General features: G+C 41.7%; 1 protein-coding gene across 3 annotated transcripts in view; it reads right to left on the bottom strand.

The window, feature by feature from the left end:
• LOC125465259 (rab GTPase-activating protein 1) overlaps positions 1-25,995 on the bottom strand; it is a 205,985-nt gene that overhangs the window by 150,288 nt on the left and 29,702 nt on the right. For all 3 annotated transcript variants that reach the window (XM_059638399.1, XM_059638398.1, XM_059638400.1), the window contains one exon: positions 11,012-11,249. In XM_059638399.1, coding sequence (XP_059494382.1) covers positions 11,012-11,249 — 238 coding nt within the window. The remainder of the gene's footprint in view (positions 1-11,011; positions 11,250-25,995) is intronic.

Raw genomic sequence — 25,995 nt, 5'->3', positions numbered from 1 at the left:
GCTAATCTGATTTTTCCCCGTTCAATATGTAAAGTCACTCATGATCATTGCTGTCCCTTTGTCATAAGTGACCAATATTTATTCTTGGATACTTTGCCCCACATGATCACCATTAGGGGGCATGTAGATCAAAATTATTAGCTGTTTCCCAACAGCAGCAATGCAAGTTTATTTCAGTTATTTTCAATCAATTATTATCCTTGCAACATTCTCTGCAGCAATGAGCAAGAGTTCAAACAACGGTGTTGCTTGCCTGGCACCAGAATTTGGGATATCTGCTCATGACTAGAAGGAAATTTGCAGTCGTTAGAGGAGGATCCGGTACTCTCAGTCCATGTAGGCACCAACAACATATACAAAATGAGGAAAGATCTCTTGCATAGACAATGTGAGATGTAAGCACAAAATTTAAAAGTAGAACCTCAAAAGGTTATAACCACTGAATATTACCTGAGCCATGCACAGGGCAGCACGGTAGCACAGTGGTTAGCACTGCTGCCTCTCAGCGCCAGGGATCTGGGTTCAATTCCAGCCTCGGGCGACTGTCTGTGTGGAGTTTGCACATTCTCCCCGTGTCTGCGTGGGTTTCCTCTGGGTACTCCGGTTTCCTCCCACAGTCCAAAAATGTGCAGGTTAGGTGGATTGCCCATGCTAAATTGCGCGTAGTGTTATGGGAGGTGTAGATTAGGTGGGTTATAGGGGGATGGGTCTGGGTGGGATGCTCTGAGGTTCAGTATGGACTTGTTGGGCCGAAGGGCCTGTTTCCACACTGTAGGGATTCTATAAAACTGGCACTGGTACATACAATTAGCAAGTTGATGATGTGGTTCAGACTGTTGTGGGAGAAGTAAATTCCAGTCTGTGGGACACCAACATCAGTACTAGGGAAAGTGGGCTCTACCATTGAGGTGGTCTGCACCTGAACTGTGCTGGGGCCACTGTTATGCAAACTACGTAAATAGGGAAATAGTCTTTTATACTGTAGTAGTGGGGGCAAAAGGATCAAATGGCAAAGGCGTGAGATATCAAAGAATGCATGCACTATTTAAAACTAAACAAAATGATTATATTTATTTACTTCAATATGGACTTTCAGATAGATACCAGAAAGACAAGGCTGCATATGACAAGGATAGTGCCCATGAATAGAGCAGTGTATGGCATTCAAGAAGAATAGGAAGCTAGGTAAAAGTTGAATTTACAAGTCTCCAAACACCAGTAAGCTAATACCAGACGAGATCTAAAACAAACTGATTTCAGGGAAGATTTGGTTGGGGAAATAATAATTATATTGTGCTGTAATCATACCCCTCCACCATCTCTCTGTCAGATGATTTTAGGAGAAAAGGCAAATTTGTATTCCGATAAAATGTAGAGAGCTGATCAGATGACGCAATATTGATTTAACGTCAGTTACCAAACTAATGCAAACTTGTGACACTTGTTTTTTCTCTATTCTGAGCTGCAGTAAGCCAACACAAATTTATTTCAGTTTGCATGGAATATCATTACAACCAGTATATTGGGGAGATTTTCATCTCACTGGCTCTTAATTTAAACTTAGATTTCAAACAGAAAAGGTTGAGGCAGGAAGAATAATCATCTCTGGAGAGACAAAAGACCAGGATCACATGTCAAATTATGATGGACAGGCCGACGAGGGGGAGGCCATTTTGGATTTGGTGCTCGGCAATGAGCCAGGACAGGTGTTAGATCTCGTGGTGGGAGAACACTTTGGCGACAGTGACCACAAAAGCCTCACATTTACCATAGCCATGGAAAGGGAAAGGAGCAGTTACCAGGGGAAGATATTTAACTGGGGTAAAGGAAACTATGACACTATCAGACAGGAGTTGGAAAGTACAGATTGGGAGCAATTGTTCCACAGAAAGGGCACAGCAGACATGTGGAGGCTGTTTAAGAAGCAGTTGTTGCGAGTGATGTATAAATTTGTTCCTCTGAGACAGGTAAGAAGGGGTAAAATTAAGGAGCCTTGGATGACGGGTACAGAGGTGCTTCTTGTCAAAAAGAAAAAGGCAGCGTACACAAGTGGGGGAAGCAAGGGTCTAGCACAGCTTTAGACGATTACAGGCTTGCTTGGAAGGAGCTCAAAAGTGGACTGAGGGGGGGCCAGGAGGGGGCACGATAAAGGCTTGGCAGGAAGGATTAGGGAGAACCCAAAGGCATTTTACTCATACGTGAGGAATAAGAGAATGATCAGGGAGAAGGTAGGGCCGATCAAGGATAGTGTGTGTGGAGTCTGAGGCAGATAGGGGAAGCCGTAAATGAGTTTTTTGCTTCAGTTTTCACTAAGGGAAGGGACCTTGTTGTGAATGAGAACTTTGAGGAGCAGGAAAACAGGCTTGAACAGATCAAGATTGAGGAAGTTGATGTGCTGGAAATTTTGGCAAACATTAAGATTGATAAGCCCCCAGGGCCAGACCAGATTTATCCTAGGTTGCTCTGGGAAGCAAGGAAGGAGGTTGCTAAGCCGCTGGCGAAGATCTTTGCTTCCTCACTCTCCACGGGAGTCGTACCGGAAGATTGGAGGGAGGCAAATGTTGTGCCTCTTTTCAAGAAAGGGAATAGGGAAATCCCTGGAAATAACAGACCAGTCAGTCTTACGTCTGTGGTCAGCAAGGTTTCGGAAAGAATTCCGAGGGATAGGATTTATGACTATTTGGAAAAGCATAGCGTGATTAAAGGGAGTCAGCATGGCTTTGAGAGGGGCAAGTCATGTCTCACAAATCTAATTGAGATTTTTGAGGAAGTCACGACACAGGTTGACGAGGGTCAAGCAGTGGATGTGGTGTACATGGACTTCAGCAAGGCATTTGATAGGGTTCCCCACGGCAGGCTCATTCATAAAGTCAGGAGGTATGGGATACAGGGTGATTTGGCTGTCTGGATTCAGAATTGGTTGGCTGACAGGAGGCAGAGAGTGGTTGTAGATGGAAAATGTTCTGCCTGGAGGTCAGTGCTGAGTGGTGTCCCACAGGGCTCTGTTCTTGGGCCTCTGCTCTTTGGAGTTTTTATAAATGACTTGGATGAGGAGGTTGAGGGGTGTGTTAGTCTGTTTGCTGATGACACAAAGGTTGGAGGTGCCGTTGATAGTATTGAGGGCTATTGCAGGCTTCAGCGAAACATTGACAGAATGCAGAGCTGGGCTGAGAAATGGCAGATGGAGTTCAACCTGGATAAATGCGAAATGATGCATTTTGAAGGTCGAACTTAAATGCTGAATATAGGATTAAAGGCAGGATTCTCGGCAGTGTGGAGGAACAGCGGGATCTTGGTGTTCAAGTGCATAGCTCCCTCAAAGTTGCCACCCAGGTGGATAAGGTTGTTAAGAAAGCATATGGTGTTTTGGCTTTCATTAACAAGGGGATCGAGTTTAAGAGCCACGAGGTTATGCTGCAGCTCTACAAAACCCTGGTGAGACCACGCTTGGAATATTGTGTCCAGTTCTGGTGGCCCTATTATAGGAAAGATGTGGAAGCTTTGGAGAGGGTGCAAAGGAGGTTTACCAGGATGCTGTCTGGACTGGAGGGCTTGTCTTACGAGGAGAGGTTGACTGAGCTTGGGCTTTTCTCTCTGGAGAGAAGGAGGAAGAGAGGTGACCTGATCGAGGTATACAAGGTAATGAGAGGCATGGATAAAGTCGATAGCCAGACTTTTCCCCAGGGCAGGATTGACTGCCATGAGGGGGCATAGTTTTAAGGTGTTAGGAGGAAGGTACAGAGGAGATGTCAGAGTGAGGTTCTTCACCCAGAGAGTTGTGAGTGCATGGAATAGTTTACCAGTGGTAGTCATGGATGCGGAGTCATTAGTGACATTTAAGAGACTGCTGGACATGCACATGGACAGCAGTGAATTGAGGGAAATGTAGGTTAGGTTATTTTATTTTTGGATTACGATTATTCCACGGCACAACATCGTGGGCCGAAGGGCCTGTACTGTGCTATACTTTTCCATGTTCTATGTTCTATGATTTCCAATTATTGCAAAGCCAGATCCAAGGCATACAGCATCAGGACCAGAGGGTGGTGCTATTTTCGTTGCTGAATGAGGCTTTCATAAAATACCAATTGGGCAAAAAATACAAAATGGTGTGAATATCTGTGGTGCCTTAAAGACTGCCTTACTTATACTTTTAGTTTGTATTTTTATTTTCAGAAATTATATTCTACGAGGCAGAAGTCAGGATGGCCATTAAAACAACTTACTAAAAATGGTTTTTGTTAGTTATTTTGCTGGTTAGTTTGATCATATCAAATATGACATACTTTTGCAAGAGAATGTCTTGGCCTGCTGTGTTCATCCAACTCCACATCTTGTTATCTCGGATTCTCCAGCATCTGCAGTTCCCATTATCGTTGATCATGATTTGCCCAGTTTACTGGTCATGAAAAGTTTGAGAAGATTTTCACAGTTCTGTCATTGTTCTTTGTAGGAGAGAAAAAAAAGCCCTAAATGGAAATTCCTCCATCCTTAGGAACAAGGTATGGAGGAGGCGTCAGAGGGAGGTTCTTCACCCAGAGAGTAATGAAAAAATGATAAATATATTAATATTTCTCAATGTACAACAACACTGAAATGTTAAAGAAGTGAGAATTTAGGAATGGAAGTGGAGCGGGCAAAGTAAATTCACTTCACAATAAACTTTACATATTGGTCACATTTAATCATTTTGTTTGGACAGGGTGGACATTGGAAGTGAATATTCTGAAGGCTACATTTCTTTCCTGTATCATCTTTTTCTCCCAAAAGTATATATTATAACATGCTGTGCTCAGATAACTTTGTGACACTGACATAGACACAAAAGAAAGGTCAGCTTTCTGGAGCTTTTTTTTCAGAGAATGACATCCTAATTTCTCAGAATTTTCCAAAATCTAATCATGTACTCTTATTGATGTACATAAAACCTTACTGTTTAAGCTTAAAGCTACAGAAATTTCAATTTTAATAGAGAATTAAAAGACAAAATACTGCTGACCTTAAATAAAACAAAGTGAAGAATTGTACTGCACTGAAACCATTAACAATTTTTTTTTCTCTACAGATGTTTCCAGAGGTACTCTCGAATGGTTTTAAATATAAACAATGTACAGGATAATGGACAGAACATAAGGAAATAAGGCATTTTAAAAATTGCATACTAGGCAATGCACGTAGGAAGTGCAATTTGATATACATGTTCCATGAATGGTATCAATATAGCTCAGGATAAAGTTAAGGCAGGGCTGGCAGTTGCACTTTTGAGAAAGTATGTCATATTTGATGTGATCAAACTAACCAGTGAAATAACTCTAAAAAAACATTCTCTGCGAACTTGTTTTAATGGCCATCCTGACTTCTAATTGTTTAAGATGCTTAGAACAAAAAGAAAGCTCACAGCGAAAACAAGGATACAAGTCAACTGAACTCATTCTGATCAAACTACATCTTGAATACTGCTTCCACTCTTGGGCATAAATTAAGCATTGAAGTCGTGGAACCATGTGCTTGACTACTCGAGACCAACTTTACCTTGGTTCACCTGCCAGCAAATTAAGTACAACGTTGGTTTTACACTTAATAAAAACCAAAAGAATTGCGGATGCTGTAATCAGGAACAAAAACAAAGTTGCTGGAAAAGCTCAGCAGGTCTGACAGCATCTGTGAAGGAAAAAACAGTTAACGTTTCGGGTCCAGTAGCCCTTCCTCAGAATGGCTGATTTTATACTTCCTTGAATGTTCATTTACACTCATCATGGGACACGTGTCTCATCCAAACTGCACAATGGGGTTCCCATTCAGTGACAGCTTGGTTAAAATTAACCCCGTGTTACAACAGCACTCAAAGACGAACTAATGTATTTCAGTCTATGACTCAGATATGCAATATCAACGTAGAATAAGCTAAATCCAGAGCAATACAAATTAGAACAATAATAGTGGGGTAACTCCAGGAGGAAAAAAAACTACTTTGAAACATGCAAATGAGATTTGGCTGGGATCAGCAAGTTATTCTTCCTACTAAGAGCGATCAGTATATGGACGAGGTTTTTAAGTGAGACAAAAGGAGGAAAACACTGAGAACAGTTTAAGAGCCAGGTGCATGCTGTGATAGGAAAGCGATATATGAGTGTTTTTTTCCTGGATGGATAATCCAAACAAACATTACTATAGGCAAAGATACTTGATAATCATGAAAGATAAAAAGATCAAAAGAGTGGGAGGATTTTCCATTTAGGGCTTTTTTTCTCTCCTATAAAGAACAATGACAGAACTGTGAAAATCTTCTGAAACTTTTCACGACCAGTAAACTGGGCCAATCATGATCAACGATAATGGGAACTGCAGATGCTGGAGAATCCGAGATAACAAGATGTGGAGTTGGATGAACACAGCAGGCCAAGCAGCATTTAGGAGCACAAAAGCTGACATTTCGGGCCTACACCCTTCATCAGAAAAGGGGAATGAGGAGAAGGTTCTGAAATAAATAGGGAGAGAGGGGGAGGTGGATCAAAGCTGGATAGAGGAGAAGATAGGTGGAAAGGAGACAGACAAGTTAAAGAGGCGGGGATGGAGCTAGTAGAGGTGAGTGTAGGAGGGGAGGTAGGGAGGGGATATGTCAGTTTGGGGAGGACGGACAGGTCAAGGAGGCGGGATGAGGTTAGGGAAATGGAGGTGCAGCTGGAGGTGGGAGGAGGGGATAGGTGAGAGGAAGAACAGGTTAGGGAGGCGGGGGCAAGCTGAGCTGGTTTTGGGATGCAGTAGGGGGATGGGGGATTTTGAAGCTTGTGAAATCCACATTGATACCATTGGGCTGCAGGGTACCCAAGCGGAATATGAGTTGCTGTTCCTGCAACATTCAGGTGGCATCACTGTAGCACTGCAGGAGGCCCAGGATGGGCACGTCATCTAAAGAAACGGGAGGGGGAGTTGAAATGGTTCGCGACTGGGAGGTGCAGTTGTTTATTGCAAACCGAGCATAGGTGTTCTGCAAAGCGGTCCCCAAGCTTCTGCTTGGTTTCCCCGATGTAGAGGAGGCCACAACGGGTACAGCGGATGCAGTATACCACATTGGCAGATGGGCAGGTGAGCATCTGCTTGATGTGGAAAGTCTTCTTGGGGCCTGGGATGGGGGTGAGGGAGGGGGTATGGGGGCAAGTGTAGCCCTTCCTGCAGTTGCAGGGGAAAGTGCCGGGTGTGGTGGGGTTGGACCAGAGTGTGGAGCAGACAGGGGAATTGCGGAGAGAGTGGTCCCACTAGAAAGCAGACAAGGGTGTGGATGGGAACATGTCTTTGGTGGTGGGGTCGGATAGCAGATGGCGGAAATGTTGGAGGATGATGGAGTGGTATGTGAGGAAGAAGGGGATTCTCTTTTGCAGTTATTGCGGGTACGGGGTGTGAGGGATGAGTTGCAGGAAACATGGTCGAGGGCGTTCTCGACCACTTCGGTTGGGTGGGTGGGTGGGTTGGGGGGGGGGGGGGGGGGGGTGGTTAGAATGTTGCGGCCTTTGAAAAACGAGGACATCTGAGATGTATGGGAGTGGAATGCCTCATCCTGGGAGCAGATGCAGCAGAGGTGAAGGAATTAGGAATAGGGGATGGAATTTCTGCAGGAAGGTGAGTGGGACGAGGTGTATTCTAGGTAGCTGTGGGAGCTGGTGGGCTTGAAATGGATATCGATTTCTAGGTGGTTGCCTGAGGTGGAGACAGAGGTCCAGGAAGGTGAGGGATGTGTTGGAGATGGTCCAGGTAAACTGCAGGTGGAAGGTGTTGGTGAAGTGGATGAACTGTTTGAGCTCCTCCTGGGAGCACAAGGGGGCACCGATACAATTATCAATGTAACGGAGGAAGAGGTGGGGTTTAGGGCTAGTGAAGGTGGGTAGAGGGATTGTTCCACATAACTTACAAAGAGGCAGGCAGAGCTTGTGCAAAAGCGGGTACCCATGACCACCCCCTTAAGTTTGTCGGAAGCGGGAGGAATCAAAAGAGAACTTGTCGAGGGTGAGGACGAGTTTGGCACGGCAGATGAGGGTGTCGGTAGAGGGGGACTGGTCGGGCCTGCGGGACAGGAAGAAGTGGAGGGCCTTTAGGCCGTCTGCATGGGGAATGCAGGTGTATTAGGGACTGGATGTCCATGGTAAAAATGAGGTGTTGGGGACCGGGGAATTCGAAATTCTGGAGGAGGTGGAAGGCGTGGGTTGTGTCACGGATGTCAGTCCGGAGTTCCTGGACCAAGGGGGAGAAAATAGAATCCAGATAGGTGGAGATGAGTTCAGTGGGGCAGGAGCAGGCGGAGACAATGGGTCGACCAGGACAGGTGGGTTTGTGGATTTTGGGAAGGAGATAGAAGTGGGCAATGTGGGGTTAGGGAACAATGAGGTTGGAGGTCACCTGAGGTGATGAAGTAGTGGATGGTTTGGTGCTCGGGGGTGGGGTCATGATCCAGGGGGCGGTAGGAGGTGGTGTCGGAGAGTTGGTGTCTGGCCTCAGCAATGTAGAGGTCAGTGCGCCCCTACTACAAATGTGCCTCCCAGTCGCAAACCATTTCAACTCCCCCTCCCATTCCTTAGACAATATGCCATCCTGGGCTTCCTGCACTGCCACAACAGTACCACCTGAAAGTTGCAGGAACAGCAACTCATATTCCGCTTGGGAACTCTGCAGCCCAATGGTATCAATGTGGATTTCAAAAGCTTCAAAATCTCCCGTCTCCCTACTGCATCCCAAAACCAGCCCAGCTCGACCCCACCTCCTTAACCTGTTCTTCCCCTCACCTATACTCTCCTCCCACCTCAAGCCGCACCTCCATTTCCTACCTACTAACCTCATCCCGCCCCCTTGACATGTCCATCCTCCCTGGACTGACCTATCCCCTCCCTACCTCCCCAACTACACTCACCTCTCCTGGCTCCATCCCCGCCTCTTTCACTTGTCTATCTCCTCTCCACCTATCCTCTCCTCTATCCATCTTTGATCCGCCTCCCCCTTCTCCCTATTTATTTCAGAACCCTCTCCCCCTTCCGATGAAGGGTGTAGGCCTGAAATGTCAGCTTTTGTGCTCCTAAGGTGCTGCTTAGCCTTCTGTGTTCATCCAGCTCCACACTTTGTTAAATCATGATCAAAAACATTTTTAGACTGCTGATTGATCTGTGTGAACATTGTTAACCTTCATTCAAGTAAAAGGATAGATGACCAATTGATTACAGTCGCAGAACCAATGCTGCCTGGGTCACTATTGGACCATGCTGAGTTTTGCTCACTCTCTCACCTTACTAATTCTTTGAAGTACCACCACAGTGTTAAAGTACTGTCATTCAAGATCATCTAAATCATACCGACCTTCTGCCACAAACTGAAAATTAGCTTTTAGCCTCTACTCATGTCTCCTTCTGTCTTGGGCATCACCATTATCGTACCTCCAAGTGCCATCTCAAGAGTTTAGTTTTAAATTCATTCTCAGTTGGTGGGCAACAGAGCTAGTCCAACAGTTATTGCCCATTCCCATGACCCAGGGGGCAGTTGAAAGTCAACACTATTGCTGTGGGTCTGGAGCCACTCTGAAGGCCAGACCAGGTTTCCTTCCCTCAAGGACATTAATGAACCATGATGGATTTGAGGTTTTTCTAAATGCAAAAGTAAACAGACTAGTAACTCCAATTAAACTGCTGGAGCTTTAACTTCCTTTTTAAAAATTAATTGCATGAAACAATTTAGAAAACATCATTTTGGACTTCAAGAACCCTCCATTCTAATATTAACATCTGTTCCAGTGTTTTTTTTAAATGTAATTTGCTTTCCTTTTGTTTGGCCTCACTTCAACCTTCTTATTGGATTTTTTAAAAAAACTATGTCTTTCCGCTCAGACCATTTTATTTCTGTTTTAGCACACAGCTACAACTTTTGCATGCCAAGATAATGCATTAAAGCCATTGTCTCTCACCATACCACACCCTGGTCCCCCGAGATTAAGTAACCACATGCCATTATTACATGTCAGAGATCTAGTTTCCATTGGCAATCATCCCATCCCATCCTATTTTATTTCATGCCACATTAGTTAAATATAACAACAAATGTGTCTATATTTTTTACTTCCCAAAATTGACAAATGGATTACTCCTGCCGTCCCAGCTCATCTTGCCTCCATGGGGATCTTGCCTTCAATCTATCTGGCCTCTTTTGTGTCTTTTCCTATTAAGACATTTTTATTTGACATTTAACATTTGTTTTGAATTTTCAATATTTTCTCTATATAATAATCTTTCATCTCTAATTTCAAAAATGTTAACATGCATCATGTAAGCTCATGATTCACATCCGTCCATTCCAATTTACACCAAAGTTCATGTTTTAACATTTGTCACATTATAATTGATTTTCTATCACTACAGCATTCCATGAATAATTTTTCATATTTTCATCTACTTTACAGATTCAGATTTAATATACCATTTTAGATCTTTCCTTATTGTGGATCACGTCAATGATTTTTAGAATTATGAAAATGACAGGTGTGTTATCATTTGGGATTATGAGGCAACATGGGAGTTACACAGGCACATAATGGTGTTATCATTAGAGAAACAACGTAGTGGATGCCAGCTACATCAATAAATCCAAATGGACATCAGTCATACGAGCAATAGGATATTATCAGCTGATTCGCTGGGAGCAATACCATATGAGGTCAACTGGTAAATACTGGTCTGATATCTGAAAACACAGCAAAGCAATTAAACAAAATTCTCGGTTGGAAACGCTCTAGAATAATAGCTTGTCACCGCAACTTGCTGTTCCAATACATTCACTTTTAACATTAATATCTTCATTCGATGTCAGAAGCAATTTCTAAAACCTCCCTGCGTGGGGGAAAATATCAGGTTATTGTTACTCTACTTAAATAGTGACTTAAACTGCAATTGTTCCTTTCCCATCTTTCAAAGATTATGAAAGATTTGTTTTTCTGTACCCATTGGGATGTCTGTGTCAGTAGCTTTACAATTCCACTTACTTCCTTGTGTTGGTTTAATTAGTAGAGTCATATCTGTTTTCTGGGGCACCACCATTAACCCTGAATAAACAGGAGATGGAGTTAAGGAAATATCCTCAGTCAGTGAATCTTCACTTGCAGGAGAAGCCGGCATTGCTTCCAAAGGTTCTCTAGCAGCCCGATGACCCTCCATTGATGAATCCATTAATACATCCTCGAGTTCCTTTTGGAGTTGCTGTTCACTTCCATTTCCAACTATCTGTGAGCACACATAAGGTTGATAAACTTTACTAATTTTTACAACATGCAATAAAATGAGTGTTCAGTTTAACAGGACACACAACCACACATTAAATTTCACTCTTGGAAAGCATTTTATTCATTGCAATATGGAAGCTAGTTGTAATTGTGCTAGCACTTAGTGCATTACTTAAGCCAACTTCACTTATATCCTTATATTATTTTGCAACATATCTCAAAACAAGAGCACAACTCTCAAAAGGTAATGTAAAATGATGCAAGTGGCCAAAACTCCACAGGAATAAACACTGGAAGGACTGCTTATGCATAGGTAACTACACAGCTAAGGTTTTAGCATAAAACAAATATAATTTGACATTTATACATACCCATTCACAGTCACATGTGGTAAAACACTTCAAGTGCTGTAGAATTCATACAGCAAGTACACAAAAAATTAATAACCACCAACATGAGCTAAACAGGAAAATCAAAAGTTATTTCAGCATATAGAAGAAGCTGCAGGAAATCACACTGTGATAAAGAGGAAAACCAGTTATCCAGAAATAATTCGGTCAGGCCAGAAACAAGACAGTTGAAAGCACCAGCAAATTCATCAAGATAATGGTTTCCAGAGCAGTACTGTACTTAGGTTACTCATCAGTTGGATGAATACTAAGATATGGAGAACATTTAAGGCCAGAAGTCATGTCCATAAGAAATGATAATCATAAATTATTTTACAGGCTACAACTTTCTTCTTTAAATTTTAAAACAGAATTTGGACTAAACTAATAACTACTATTGACAACATGTTGCAAATTGACAATCTCTGGGAAGCTCCAACCATCTGCTTGCAAGACAAAGTTTAAACTACCACCTAAATGAAAGCAAAATACCAATGTTGGAGATCTGAAATACATACAGAAAATGGCAGAAATTCAGCAGACCCAGAAGCATCTTTAAAGAGTGGAACAGGGTTAATGTTTTGAGTTCAATGCTTGCTGAATTTCTCCAATGTTTTCTGTTTTTATATCAAATTTACAGCCTCTCGGCCTCTCTCATGTCCTCCATTAAGTGGATATTGCAGTCAAACTAGTATAAAAGAATAACAATCACTGGGCGCAAACCTTCAATTCTGCTTTTTATCCACAGACATTGGTAGGCCTGCTGGGTTTTTCCAGCAATTTGTTTTTGTTTCAGATGCTTTAATTGGTCTGCCACATGATCAAAAGACTCCCTGGCCTTTGGAGTGGTTAACAATAATCTCCAGACCCCACTGCATCTGTCTGGTTAAAAGAAAGCTAGCCTACTGTTAACACTATTTGTTTGGAAGACTACCGAGAAAATACCATACTCCAGGCTAGGCTAAGCTTGGTTCAAGTCCAGTAATTCCTTGAAGCTTAGTACTCCACACGGTTCCTGATATTGCTGGAAAAGCCTACACACCAACATCATCTTTCTGAGATGACGAAGTGAAAGAAATTCTGAAGTGTCAGCCAACTGCACACATCTAACTCCAAACACTTTTTGGAAAGATGTATTGTTAAATTTGAAACATTAACTCAGTTCCTCTCTCTACAGTTGCTGTTAGACTCAAGTTCCTGTAGCACTATATTTTTATTTCTTTCACTTATAGTTATTGTTGATTGTATCTTCCTTCCTTTTTATTCCCTTCTCTTTAATGTACGCATGTAAGTAGGTATGTGTTGTGATAATTAGCCCCCAGGCTTGAACATGAATAAACTATACTTCTGTTTTAAAATCCAGACTGTTTGTTGCGAGTCCTTTTAAAAATTGTAGTTCACAAACAGAAGTTCTGTGGGAACAGATGGCAGTCTATTTCAAAAGTTAGAGGTAACATTTTAAAAACTCCTCCACTTTCAGACAGAAAAATAAACGATTGTCAATCAAGTTTGTGACAAAACAAAGGGAGCAAACAGGGAGAAGGCAGGAGAATAGCATTGAAAAATGCATCACCCATGATCAAATGGCTGAACAGGCTCGATGGGCTGAATGACCTAATTTGACTCCTATACCTTATGGCCTTATGGTCAAATTGCCTCCCTTCCCTGTCTGTAACACTGGAATTTGTTAAGCTATTACGGAGTTGGCCCACATCCTGGGCATAGCACCACTTTGCCTTCCCTTCATCTCCACCACTGCAAATGGGCACCTTTGAGCAGGGCAGATTTCATGTCTCCATGGTAGTTCACAGTCAATCCTGTACAATTTCACTTGATCAATAATGCATCAATAGACAGATGAAGGCAAAATAGTGCAGATGCTGGAAATCTTAAACAAACAGAATGCTCAAGAAACTCAGGTGGTCTGACAGCATCTGTGGAGTCAGTAACAAGAGTTAATGTATCAATTCCGGTATGACTCTTCATACCAGACTCAAAAGATAACACTGTTTCACTTCACACAGGTGGTCACATCAGAGTTTCTTCAGTATCTTCTATATTTGTTAATGCATTAAAGGCAGTATGTAGGTCACATATTCCAGCAAACAATCCAAAATAGCATGTTCTATGCAAATCCCTTGTTAATATTGCATGTCCATGTTTGCACTTTATGATGTGGGCAGCATTATGAGTAAATGTTCAGGTAGCAATTATCCTTCTTGTGTGTTCGTCAGTCCAGAAATTCCATCCATTTAAGTAGATGGATAGCAAAATGCAGAGAAGTCCCAAGTCTGCAAGTTAGATTTTGGTCCCAAATTGCCTTCTGAGCAGTCTAAAACATCACCTTCTCTTTAACTGGCAGCTTATTTACATTTTTAAAACAAACATTAAATTCTTTAAAATTAAAATTTGTTTGAATTAGTTGAAGGTTTTGTTTCTTCTTGTTGGCTACTAATGGGCAAGGTCTCCAAATGATCAATGGTTGCCACTTGGACGAAGGAAAATATTAATGATTCTGAATTTATTCACAACTATGTAGAGGTAGGTTTTTGTTGTTCTATACATCCTCTTTTCTCTCCCACAACCCTATGTCACACTCTTTCATTCCTTCAAGGGATTCCAGTTGACCAATGAGTTAAATGTTACCTGAATCTGCAAGTGCAACTTCTCCATCCAATTGCTGTTCTATGCAGTCTAAATTGTCTGTTCAACTGCAGCAACACACACCACCCAAAACTGATCATGTTCATTACTTACAGCAAGACACTAGAGTCTTTAAGTCACTACTTTGGTTTGAAGGTTCAATGTGTTCAAAACCACAAATTTCCTCCAACCACCATGATCTTTATTCCTTTGGTCTCTGACCTCCTTCTACTTTCCCTGCTGTTCCGGGCCATACTGTGCCAGAGAAACAGTATTTTAAAACTTCCAAAATTCTTTGGTGTTTAAACATTTGCTTATTCAATACTCTTGGTACGTATTAAAAAATTATGAAAAATCAACATTGCAACAGTGGCATCCACAACTGCTACCACCTGCTGCTCTGTAGCTTATTCCTATTTAATTTTCATCACTGCATTAGACATAATCAATACTTGCAGACTGATGTCTAGTGATGCACTCTTTGTTGAATGCAGTTTTTTACAATCTCAGCTGATGGTAATACTGGACAAGTCAGATCCCAGAATAAATCATGATTATAAAACAAATTACAGACAGATATTTAGAATTTTTTTGCAGGTGGTGAACACATTATGGCCACTGAAAATATTCACACAAGGGCGCAAATGTTTTCAATAAAGTGGGGAGAAGCCGAAAATGCCTTTATCCGGAGTGTAACGAGCCTGTGGAAATCTCTGCCAAAATGCGGTTGAGGCCAAAATGGTTGAATGTTTTCAAGGAATTAGATATAGTCCTTAGGACTACAGGAATCAAAGACTCCCAAAAGTGCGAAAAGGGTAGGATAATCAGCCACAAATCATACTGAATGGCAGAGCAGGGTCGAATCTCCTACTCCTGTTCCTATTCTCAATGCTTTGAAAAGAAGTTAATTACACATAAAGCACATTAAAGAAAGAGATTCACACAGTGAGCGAGCTAGCAAGCATGCGCAAGACAGAGCACGAGACAGTTTGGAAACATTTTAAGGTTTTAACCTATTTCCTAATTATAGAGGAATAACAGACCTATCTCAGCTTTTTAAACATCTTTACTTAACCGACTTCCTCCAGTTTCTTTTGCTTGGGACTGTGAACACTTTTATGATTTCTTTCAGCTTGTGGCCACAAACTTTCCATTCTGATGACATGAACCTTTCAGAATTCCAAAAGTTGTTAAGAACTATCTAAACTGAAGTCCATATGATTAAATATCATTTAAAAAAAAGAGTTCAGATTAGTTACATATAGCTGGTGATAGAGTCAGAGTTATATAATTCCGAGGAAGGGTCACTGGACTTAAAACGTTAACTCTGATCTTTTTCTTCACAGACGCTATCACACGTGAACATTTCCGGCAACTTCTGTTTTTATTCCAGTGTTATGCAGCATGGAGACAGACACTTCGGTCCAACTAGTCCACACTGACCAAGTTTCTTCAACTAGTCTAAGCCCATCTGCCTACATTTGGCCCATATCCCTCCAATCCTTACCTATTCATGCGCTTATTCAAATCTCTTTCAAATGTTGCAACTGTACTGCGTCCACCACTTCCTCTGACACACACACACACTCTACCGTGCAAAAAAGTGGCCCTCATGTCCTTTCTAAATCTTTCTCACCTCACCTTAAAAATATGACCCCTACTTTTGAACTTCCCCATCTGAGGGAACAGACCTTTGCTATTCATCTTATCTGTGCCTCTCACCATTTTATAAGTCTCTATAACCCCTCAACCTCCTATACTCTAGTGAAAAATGTCCCAGACTATATAGCCAATTTTAATAATGCAAGCCCAACCCCCTTTTTTTTTAGAAAAGTAATGGTCAGAGCAGGTGACTGAGAACCTCTGAAGTGTTAACGGAACATTAATTATCATAAGCTGCTGCTGTATAAACAGAGTAAACATAAAAGGCCATTGGCTTTTTTGTCCTGCATAGAATAATCAAGGATTGATGTTAGATTTTAAAAATGCAGACAGCATTACTTATTAAGAGCAGTTCAAAGGAGAACTGACTGGGGTCAGAACTAAGCTAGCTTCTCTTGCCGAGCTGGTTTGTTGTTTTGCAGACATTTCATTACCATGCTGGGTAACATGCTCAGTGCGGCCTCCGATGAAGCATTTTCCCGCCTGGTTTTTAAACTCTGGAGTCCGTTGAGTTGGACTGCCTCACTTCTTGGTGTCCTTCGTAATGGAATGTACATGGTGTCGAGTTCAATGTATTTATTAACAGCCTGCTTAGTGCAGTGCCATGCTTCCAGGAATTCAAGCTTTTCTCTGCCTAGCCTGTCCCAGGATCTTGGTGTTTTCCCAGTCGAAATCATGGTTCTCCTTGTCCATATGGATTCAGATGAGTGAGAATTGGTTTTGTCTTTTGGTAGCCAGTTTGTGTTCATGTACTCTTGTTGTTGGTTTCCTTCCTGTTTGTCCGATGCAGTGTTTCTTGCAGTCTCTCCAGGGGATTTGGCAGATGAGAGATAATGGGAACTGCAGATGCTGGAGAATCCAAGATAACAAAGTGTGGAGGTGGATGAACACAGCAGGCCAAGCAGCATCTTAGGAGCACAAAAGTTGATGTTCCGGACCTAGACCCTTCATCAGAAAAGGGGAGGTGGGGAGAGGATGGGAAGAATCTGCTCCCCATCCCCCTTTTCTGATGAAGGGTCTAGGCCCGAAACGTCAGCTTTTGTGATCCTAAGATGCTGCTTGGCCTGCTGTGTTCATCCAGCTCCACACTTTGTTATCTTGATTTGGTAGATGACACTGGTTTTGTCCATGGCGGGGAGTGGGTCTTTAGTTCGGGTGAGCAGTTGTCATAGGGTTGACGTGGGCTTGTGTGCCACTCTGATGCCCAGTGTTTGTAGAAGTCTGGTGGTGAATTTTGGCATGTTCCTGATGTAGGATAGCGTGATGTGTGTCAGGGCGTGTAGAATCTTTCTGCTGCTGTTCTTGTAGGCATCTTCTGACCCAGTTCTTTGGATATCCATTATCCTTAAACACTTGGAAAAGGTATTCTTCTTCCTCTTGGCATCAGAGTGGCACACAAGCCCACGTCAACCCTACAATTGCACACCCGAATTGAAGACCCACTCCCCACCATGGACAGGACCAATGTCATCTACAAGATCCCCTGCAGACACTGCGAGAAACACTACATCGGACAAACAGGAAGGAAACTAACAACAACAGTACATGAACACAAACTGGCTACAAAGAGACAAGACCAATGCTCGGTCATCTCAATCTACATGGACAAGGAGAACCGCGACTTTGACTGGGACAACACCAAGATCCTGGAACCGCCTAGGCAGAGACACGCACGAGCATTCCTGGAAGCATGGCAGTCCACAAAGCATGCTATTAATAAACACACTGAACTCGACCCCATATATATTCCACTATGAAGGAAACCCAGAAGTGAGGCATTCCATCTCAACAGACCCCAGAGTTTAAAAACCAGGCGGGAAAACATACCGCGCTTCATCAGAGGCTGCACTGAGGATTTACCAAGCATGGTAATGAAACGTCTGCGGAACAACAAACCAGCTCGGTGAGCCAATCAACCTCAACATCCACAACCCGAGCTACAGATCTACTCCAAAACCTTAGAAATAGCTTCTCTTCTAGAATGAAGTTTTTCTAGAATAGTTCAGTGAATAAGTTACTTCAGCAGACTTTTACCTTATACAGGTTTCAAACCAGGTAGGTTTAGTGAGAAATCTGCAGGTTACTAGAAACTGGTAAAGATTAAGCTTTTGGTATTGTAGGTATTCACACAAGACTTCACATATCACAGGAAAGAAACACAAGAAGAACTTAAAGATTTGATATAGAGGGTTAATTCCCCTAGACCTGAGCTGCAGGAAATTGATGGTGGTTTGTAAATGGCTTTGCTTCAAATTTAAAGAACTTAAGAATTTTTTAAACAATGTTCTACATTTGGGTGGATTGCTTTTTATTTACTATTTCTTTTCTGTAATAATCTTCTATCGATTTTAAAAATCCCTGCAAACATGTTTCATTGACTGATCAACAAGTTAACTGAAATTTTAAAAATGCACATGATCTATGCCTTACCTCAGTTGTTGGTAAAGTGTTGGAAAAGGTTATAAGGGATAGGATTTATAATCATCTAGAAAAGAATAAATTGATTAGGGATAGTCAGCACGGTTTTGTGAAGGGAAGGCTGTGCCTCACAAACCCTATTGAGTTCTTTGAAAAGGTGACCAAACAGGTAGATGAGAGTAAACCAGTTGATGTGGTGTATATGGATTTCAGCAAGGCGTTCAATAAGGTTCCCCACAATAGGCTATTGTACAAAATGCGGAGGAATGGGATTGTGAGAGATATAGCAGTTTGGATCAGAAATTGGCTTGCTGAACGAAAACAGAGGGTGGTAGTTGATGGGAAATGTTCATCCTGGAGACGAGTTACTAGTGGTGTACCGCAAGGGTCGGTGTTGGGTCCACTGCTGCTTGTCATTTTTATAAATGACCTGGATGAGGGCGTAGAAGGATGGGTTAGTAAATTTGCAGACAACACTAAGGTCGGTGGAGTTGTGGACAGTGACGAAGGATGCTGTAGGTTGCAGAGAGACATAGATAAGCTGCAGAGCTGGGCTGAGAGGTGGCAAATGGAGTTTAATGCAGACAAGTGTGAGGTGATGCACTTTGGTAGGAGTAACCAGAAGGCAAACTACAGGGCTAATGGTAAGATTCTTAGTAGCGTAGATGAGCAGAGCAATCTCGGTGTCCATGAAAGTTGCCACCCAGGTTGACAGGGCTGTTAAGGCGGCATACAGTGTTTTAGCTTTTATTAATAGAGGGATCGAGTTCCGGAACCAAGAGGTTATGGTGAAGCTGTACAAAACTCTGGTGCGGCCGCACTTGGAGTATTGCGTACAGGTCTGGTCACCGCATTATAAGAAGGATGTGGAAGCTTTGGAAAGGGTGCAGAGGAGATTTACTAGGATAGTGCCTGGTTTGGAGGGAAGGTCTTACGAGGAAAGGCTGAGGGACTTGAGGCTGTTTTCATTAGAAAGAAGGTGGTTGAGAGGTGACTTAATTGAAACATATAAAATAATCAGAGGGTTAGATAGGGTGGATAGGGAGAGCCTTTTTCCTTGGATGGTGACGGCGCGCACGAGGGGGCATAGCTTTAAATTGAGGGGTGAAAGATATAAGACAGATGTCAGAGGTAGTTTCTTTACTCAGAGAGTAGTAAGGGAATGGAACGCTTTGCTTGCAACGGTAGTAGATTCGCCAACTTTAGGTACATTTAAGTCGTCATTGGATAAGCATATGGACGTACATGGAATAGTGTAGGTTAGATGGGCTTGAGATTGGTATGACAGGTCGGCACAACATCGAGGGCCGAAGGGCCTGTACCGTGCTGTAATGTTCTATGTTCTATCAAGCCAGTCTTCATTCTAGGATTTTACTTGTCAACTGAAATCATAAAACCTTTCTGGCTTAGAAGCCCAACATTCTAACCGCCACTTCAACTGAAATAATCGGTACCCCTGAACTGACTTAGGATAAACTGTTCTACCTTTCGACCTGAACAAGATTGCTTTGAGCTAAAACTCTCAACATTCTGTTCTGAAGTCAAACTTAAACTAACTATCTTAATATGTTTATTCTGTCTGTCATAAACTCAACAGAATAAATGTTTCATCCATTAACAGCTCAGATGTCTGCAAGGCAGTTGATTGAAGCAATATACCTCAAAAATTACGGATTTGGGTCACTGGCCAAATATCCTAGATTTTCAGGAAACATTTTCACAGGAATAACCAAAATCCTATCTGCCTCTGTAGAAATCCAAACCATTAAATATTATGTCAGAATTCTTTCATCACAGGTTGAAATGACAAAGTTATTACAATACCTAACTTTCGAATGAAAGACATTTCACAGAGATCAGTAACTCAGCACAAGACACCTAGATGAGGAGAAGCAAATAAAAGGATAGTTCAAATTGAAGAGATTTAAAAGCAAATGAAATGGTACCAAGAGACAAAGTTGGACTGGCTGGATTAGTCATCAGCCGACTACAGGTCTGTTTTCAATATTAAATTTGGCTATAAGAGATTCTGAAAGAGGCAGTGGTCACAAGTCTGTAACTATGTTTCCATTTTAATTCACTGACAGCCCATAGCCTATGCCGAAAAATAAGGGTCAAGAGCACAAAATTATATTAGATAATAAGAGCACAAAATGCACATTTAAAATGGGAAATGTGGTAAAGATTTATCAGAGAATAAGTAGGAATAAAACGAAAAAAAATTTTGAAATATATCTCAATGCTCTATAGTTGTATCTAATAGCATTCAAGGGCCCACAGCTTATGCAGTGCCTGTGTGATGTTGAACCCTGATGTACTGGATTGTACTTGATTTATGGAAGAAGCAATTGTAATGGAATAACATAGCTTAAAACAAGGGCTTATTAACTTTTAAACTTCTTGAAGTAGAGGAGCATTTAATGGAAAGTGAGCTCACTACAAATAAGAAAGTAACAGAAGAAAAAGCTAATACGGTTCATTGTTAGAAGGCTCACGCAAAGCATAGAAACACAATGTAAGCCAGGTACACTGAATATCCTGTTTTTTGCACTGTAAAGAGTTAACTAAAGTAAAAACAGCCCACAACACACTACAGGTCAAACAACACACCCATCAAATTATGTAATTACAGATGGGTGTGATATAGTCCCAGTTGCACAATGTACAACCTTAATGTTTACTTAAATTTTCATCACCATTGTGGAGCATTTCATTATACAACTGCTAAGTTTTAAAAGATCAACTGCTATAAAGTCTAATGTCTTCTATTCCTAGTAAAACTCCACCATAAAAATTGGAATAAGTTGATTCCTAAAACACTGTATTTGCTGTGTACAAACAAAATCAGAGACATGATATAATCCACTGGAATTTGCAAACGAGAAGTATTATTCAATAATCCGAAACCAGACATTGGTTCATTACTAATCTAAAAGTTCAATTTCAAGATGCCACTTTCAACGCACAATTTTCTAAGTTTTCAAATCTATAGGCTATTTCTAAACTACTTGGTGTCTCTTAGCATCCTGTGTTTATTATAACTCAATACCAAAGTAAAATCAAGCACTTTACATTCAGTGTCTGCATCATAGCTTCCACACCTGATATGACACTCAATAAGTGATGTGCAGAAGTAAACAATATCAGCAAATGGCTCATTTGTACCTACTAGTATTAAGTCAGTTCTTTCAAACTTTCAAGAGTCTGCATTAGTGTGGCCCAAAATGTTAACATAAAACAATGAGTGATGGGAAGTACACAAGTCATTTAGCCTTACTTCTCTCTCAAATCGCTTTCCAAATCACAATACCCTGCTCCTCTGATGCTGCTTGGCCTGCTGTGTTCATCCAGCTCTACACCCTGTTATATGACATGAAACTCTATACCTGATTGCAGGCATAGTATTCCCTTGGTTTATTATTATTCCTAGTAGGAAATCAAACTAGTTACACTCTACCTTGTAACTTGCTTTAACTCAATAATCTTGTAATTCATGTATTTTCTCCTTTATTAGCTCAGTTGAAATGAATTTAAAATACATTATTTGAAACATCTTTCAGATATGTTTGGTTTCTCATTTCAAATGCATAGCATGCATGGAATAAGTTTGCAGTGTCCACAGCAGGTAAATAAAACAAAAGGAACCAGAAAAACAAGTCCAGCAAAACTAGAGAGAAAGCAATTTTCGATCCACAAGTAAAAGTCACTGATTTAAAATTCTCTGACGAAGACACACCCTTTTTAGTAGTAGGATAGCGGGTCAATTTCAGAAAATTACAGTACTTAAGTTTTACTCTCAAGATCCATAGTCATAAAATGTTGTACCGAGGTGCAAATACATTTTGTACTTTATCACGTTAGACAGTCCTCAGAAAGACTTGCTTTTGTCTGGTTCAATGTATCCTGAAATGACTTCAATCCAATACACAATCTGCCTCATGAAGGTCAGGTACCGCTTGAAAAGTTGGGTAGAAGGGTTAGCATCTGTCATCTCTCAAATGCCTCTTGGTTTTACCTCTGCATGTTCTCAAAGTCACTCCAAATGTTTGATACCCTCCCAAATGAAACTTCTCCATTTTGGGCAGTCAAAACTCAGGATTTTCACGAGTTGGTGAGTATTTTGACCTCTTCAAGGATACTTGGAAGACATCACCAAAATGCATCCAGTGTTCTCATGGAAATTAGTTGAGGTAGGCAATCTCCAAGTACAGCAGTTGCTTGCAAATATAACATCAGGCACATGAACAACACAACCTGGTGCTGGTTTTGAGTGAATGTTCAGGATAGAGTGCCTCAATGCTGACTAAGTTGGCTTGGGACTGGACACTGCTGCTGCAGCACCTTTCTTTCCTCCGTAATTGGAAGAGCTTACAAAGGCACCAAGGTGGTACTTCTCCAAAGCTTTGGAGGTGCATCCCGGAAGGCACCATGTCTTCAAAAGATATAGGGGTCAAGGATCTCCATTTATTGTGTTAAAAGCAGAATTTCTGTTGCATATAAAGTTGGGAACAGTCCTATATTTTAGGTAATTTGAAATTGACTACAACATGGAACATGGTTTTAAAAAACTTAATTTTAAGTATTCCATCAAGCTTCAAAGCAGGAATGAGAACTTAGGAAATTAAAGGTTGGTGGGTCCTAAACAGTAAACAGATCATCAGCTCTTTGAAAGATAAAAATACACGATTTGCACCAGCGCAGGCTACAAAGGAATCATTCCAGGTGGCAAGCATGTCAGTCTCCAGATATCCGAGTAACTGAATGCTCAATTAAACACTTGCTCTTAAAAAATATGAACAGAAAAAAATGAAAATTTGGCATGTTTATAATTATCAGGATGTGGGTGTCACTAACAACTTTTTACCAGGTCCTATCCATCTCCTGCACTTCTGCCCTTACCCCCTCTCTTCCCTTCTGCAACAGCAATAGGATTTCCCTTGCCCTTACTTACCATCCCACCAGCATCCACATCCAGAAGATCATCAGATGCAATTTCTGCCACCTCCAACAAGATGCCACTATCAGATACACATTTCCCACCCCGCATTTCTGCAGGTACTGTTCCCTCTGAGACACCCTGGTCCACCCTTTCTTCACCCCATAGCCGCACTGCACCTTCCCCTGCAACCGGCGATGATGCAATACCTGCCCAATTACCTCCTCCTCCCCCACTGTCCAAGGGGCCAAATATACCTTCCAGGTGAAGCAACACTTCACCTGCACTTCCCAGAATCATTCACTGCTCACAATGTGGTCTCCTTTGGATTGGGGAAATGAAATGTAGACTGGGTGACCGCTTTGTAGAAGATCTACATTCTGCTTGTAAAAAGACCTTGAGCTATCTGTCGCCTGCCAGTCTGACGCACCACCCTGTTCGCTGGCCAACATGTGTGTCTCTGGCTTGCTGCAGTGTTCCAGCAGAGCTCAATACAAGCTGGAAGAAATCTCATTTTCCGCTGGGGACCCTGCAGCCCTCTTGGCTCAATATCGAGTTCAATAATTTTAGGGCCTAAACTCTCCCACATCCTAGTTCCCTACCCCACGTACCCGGCCTTGTTATCACATAGTCTGCCATTACACACTACCAGTCAAGAACAGTTCCCATTAACAACTATTCACTCTCTTTGCCAGATTGTAATCAGCTCTTTGTCTATTCAACTGCTTTTCTCTCTCTTCAGGCTCTATCCTATCGTTTACTCCCTACCCCATGCCCCTCCCTATTTTCTGCATATAAACTGACATTTTCCCAGCTACATCAGTTCTGAGGAAGGGTCACTGGACCCAAAATGTTAACTGTGACCTTTTCTTCACAGATGCTGCCAGGCCTGCTGACCTTTTCCACCAACTTCACTTTTTGACCATCCCTGGTTATACTGCAACGTGGTCATGCAACATCTTCTCACAACTCCATTGTCTATGTGAAGGTGTTGCCATAACACTGCAGTGCTGTGAATGCCATTTGAAGTGGCTGAGCAAGGCAATCAGAAGTCAATCACAAACATGTGACTGGAGTCACACAAAGGTTAAAGCATTTAAGAACATCAGATGTCTTTCCACATAAAATGAAATTGGCAAACTGGTTATGTTTTACAACAATCCAACAAGTTCATCCTTATTGAGCACTGCTTTTAAACTAAAACTCTTTTTTAAAAAAGTTAATTCAAATTCTCCACTGTCATGGTGAGATTCAAACTCTCATTCCCTGCATTGTCAGTTGGAGTTGATTCCAAGCCTAGTAAAACTAATCTTCCATGGTTTATGGGCAGTTTCAACTGTCAGCATATATCATTATCTACCCTACTAGAGGTACCAAAAGCTACAAGAACTTGCAGCATTCCTTTCATCTTGAAATCTACATTACAGAAAGCACCTTTTTTTTAATGTATCTAATCTTAATCATCATCATCATTGGTAGTCCCTGAATTATAAGGGATCACATTCACCCTTGCATGTTGATCCATTGCTCAAAACTTCAGAACAAGTAGAAGGCATAAAGCTTCCACTAACTGTGAACAAATGCTTTGTTACTTCATTACAACTATTACCAGTCCCTTTGCCCTTTGTTCCATGACATATTTGTTATGTAATGTTTCCCACTCTAGCCCTGAACTTCCTGTTTGTTTCATCTGAATAATGCTTTTAAAAGAAAAAAAATCCCATCACATTTCTACCTCTCGTCAGTTATATTAAAAAGTTATTCTAGCTTTACAACATTAATGCTGGGTGGAATCTAATGTTTTATTGGCTTCGTGTCTGTCATATTGAGTTTGGCAGAGCAAAATTTGGCACAAAGCCAGGCATATTTTCTTACCATACCTTGCCACGCTTGCTGCTTTAACAACTGTTGTTGCTCACCCAATGGCAAATATCATAATCTATCTCCATCTCACCACCTGCCCTTCCTAGAAGAACTTGCCGTCTACCATCACGTGCCAAAAAATAGCCTCCTTTGTGGCTGCACCATTGAAGAGTCCACTGTGCACCTGGAGGACTACTGGCATTTACCCTGCTCCTGACTGATGTCTGGCGGTTTAGGGCAAATTGGCGCACAGATTATCTGGCAGGGACCTTGATGGATTAGTGGACAGGAGCGTACAGGATGGGTCAGTGAACAGACAGAGGAAGCAATGCCAGCACATGCACAGATATTCAGACATCACCAGCCAGGTCCAATGTTCGGTTCAAGGTTCAGATGACCATGCAGCAGTGAGAAAAGAAAGTCAATTACCTTCTCTGTGCCACAAGTGACATATTATCTACAAAGGCACAGGAGTAAGCCATTCAGCCTCTTGAGCCTGCTCCAATATTCAATTAGATTATGGCTGATTTGTGGCCTAACACGATATGCCTGCCCTGGAGCCAATTCACTTGATACCATTGCTTAATAAAAAATTGTCTCTCTTGGATTTAAATTCACAATTAAATTAGCATTGACCACTGTTTGAGAAACAGAGTCCCAAATCTTCACTACTCTTTGCATACAGAAGTAGTTTCCAGCATCTCTCCTGAATGGCCTGGCCCTAATTCTGAGGCTATGTCCCAGTTCTAGAAACATCACCCAATGGAAATATTTGATTTTGTCTACTGTCTTTCCTCGTTAATCTCCTGACAACCTTTAACCTTGTAAATGCTAAA

Source organism: Stegostoma tigrinum, chromosome 29 (assembly GCF_030684315.1).
Source record: "Stegostoma tigrinum isolate sSteTig4 chromosome 29, sSteTig4.hap1, whole genome shotgun sequence".
Lineage (NCBI taxonomy): Eukaryota > Metazoa > Chordata > Chondrichthyes > Orectolobiformes > Stegostomatidae > Stegostoma > Stegostoma tigrinum.
This window is presented reverse-complemented; position numbering and strand designations above follow the sequence as displayed.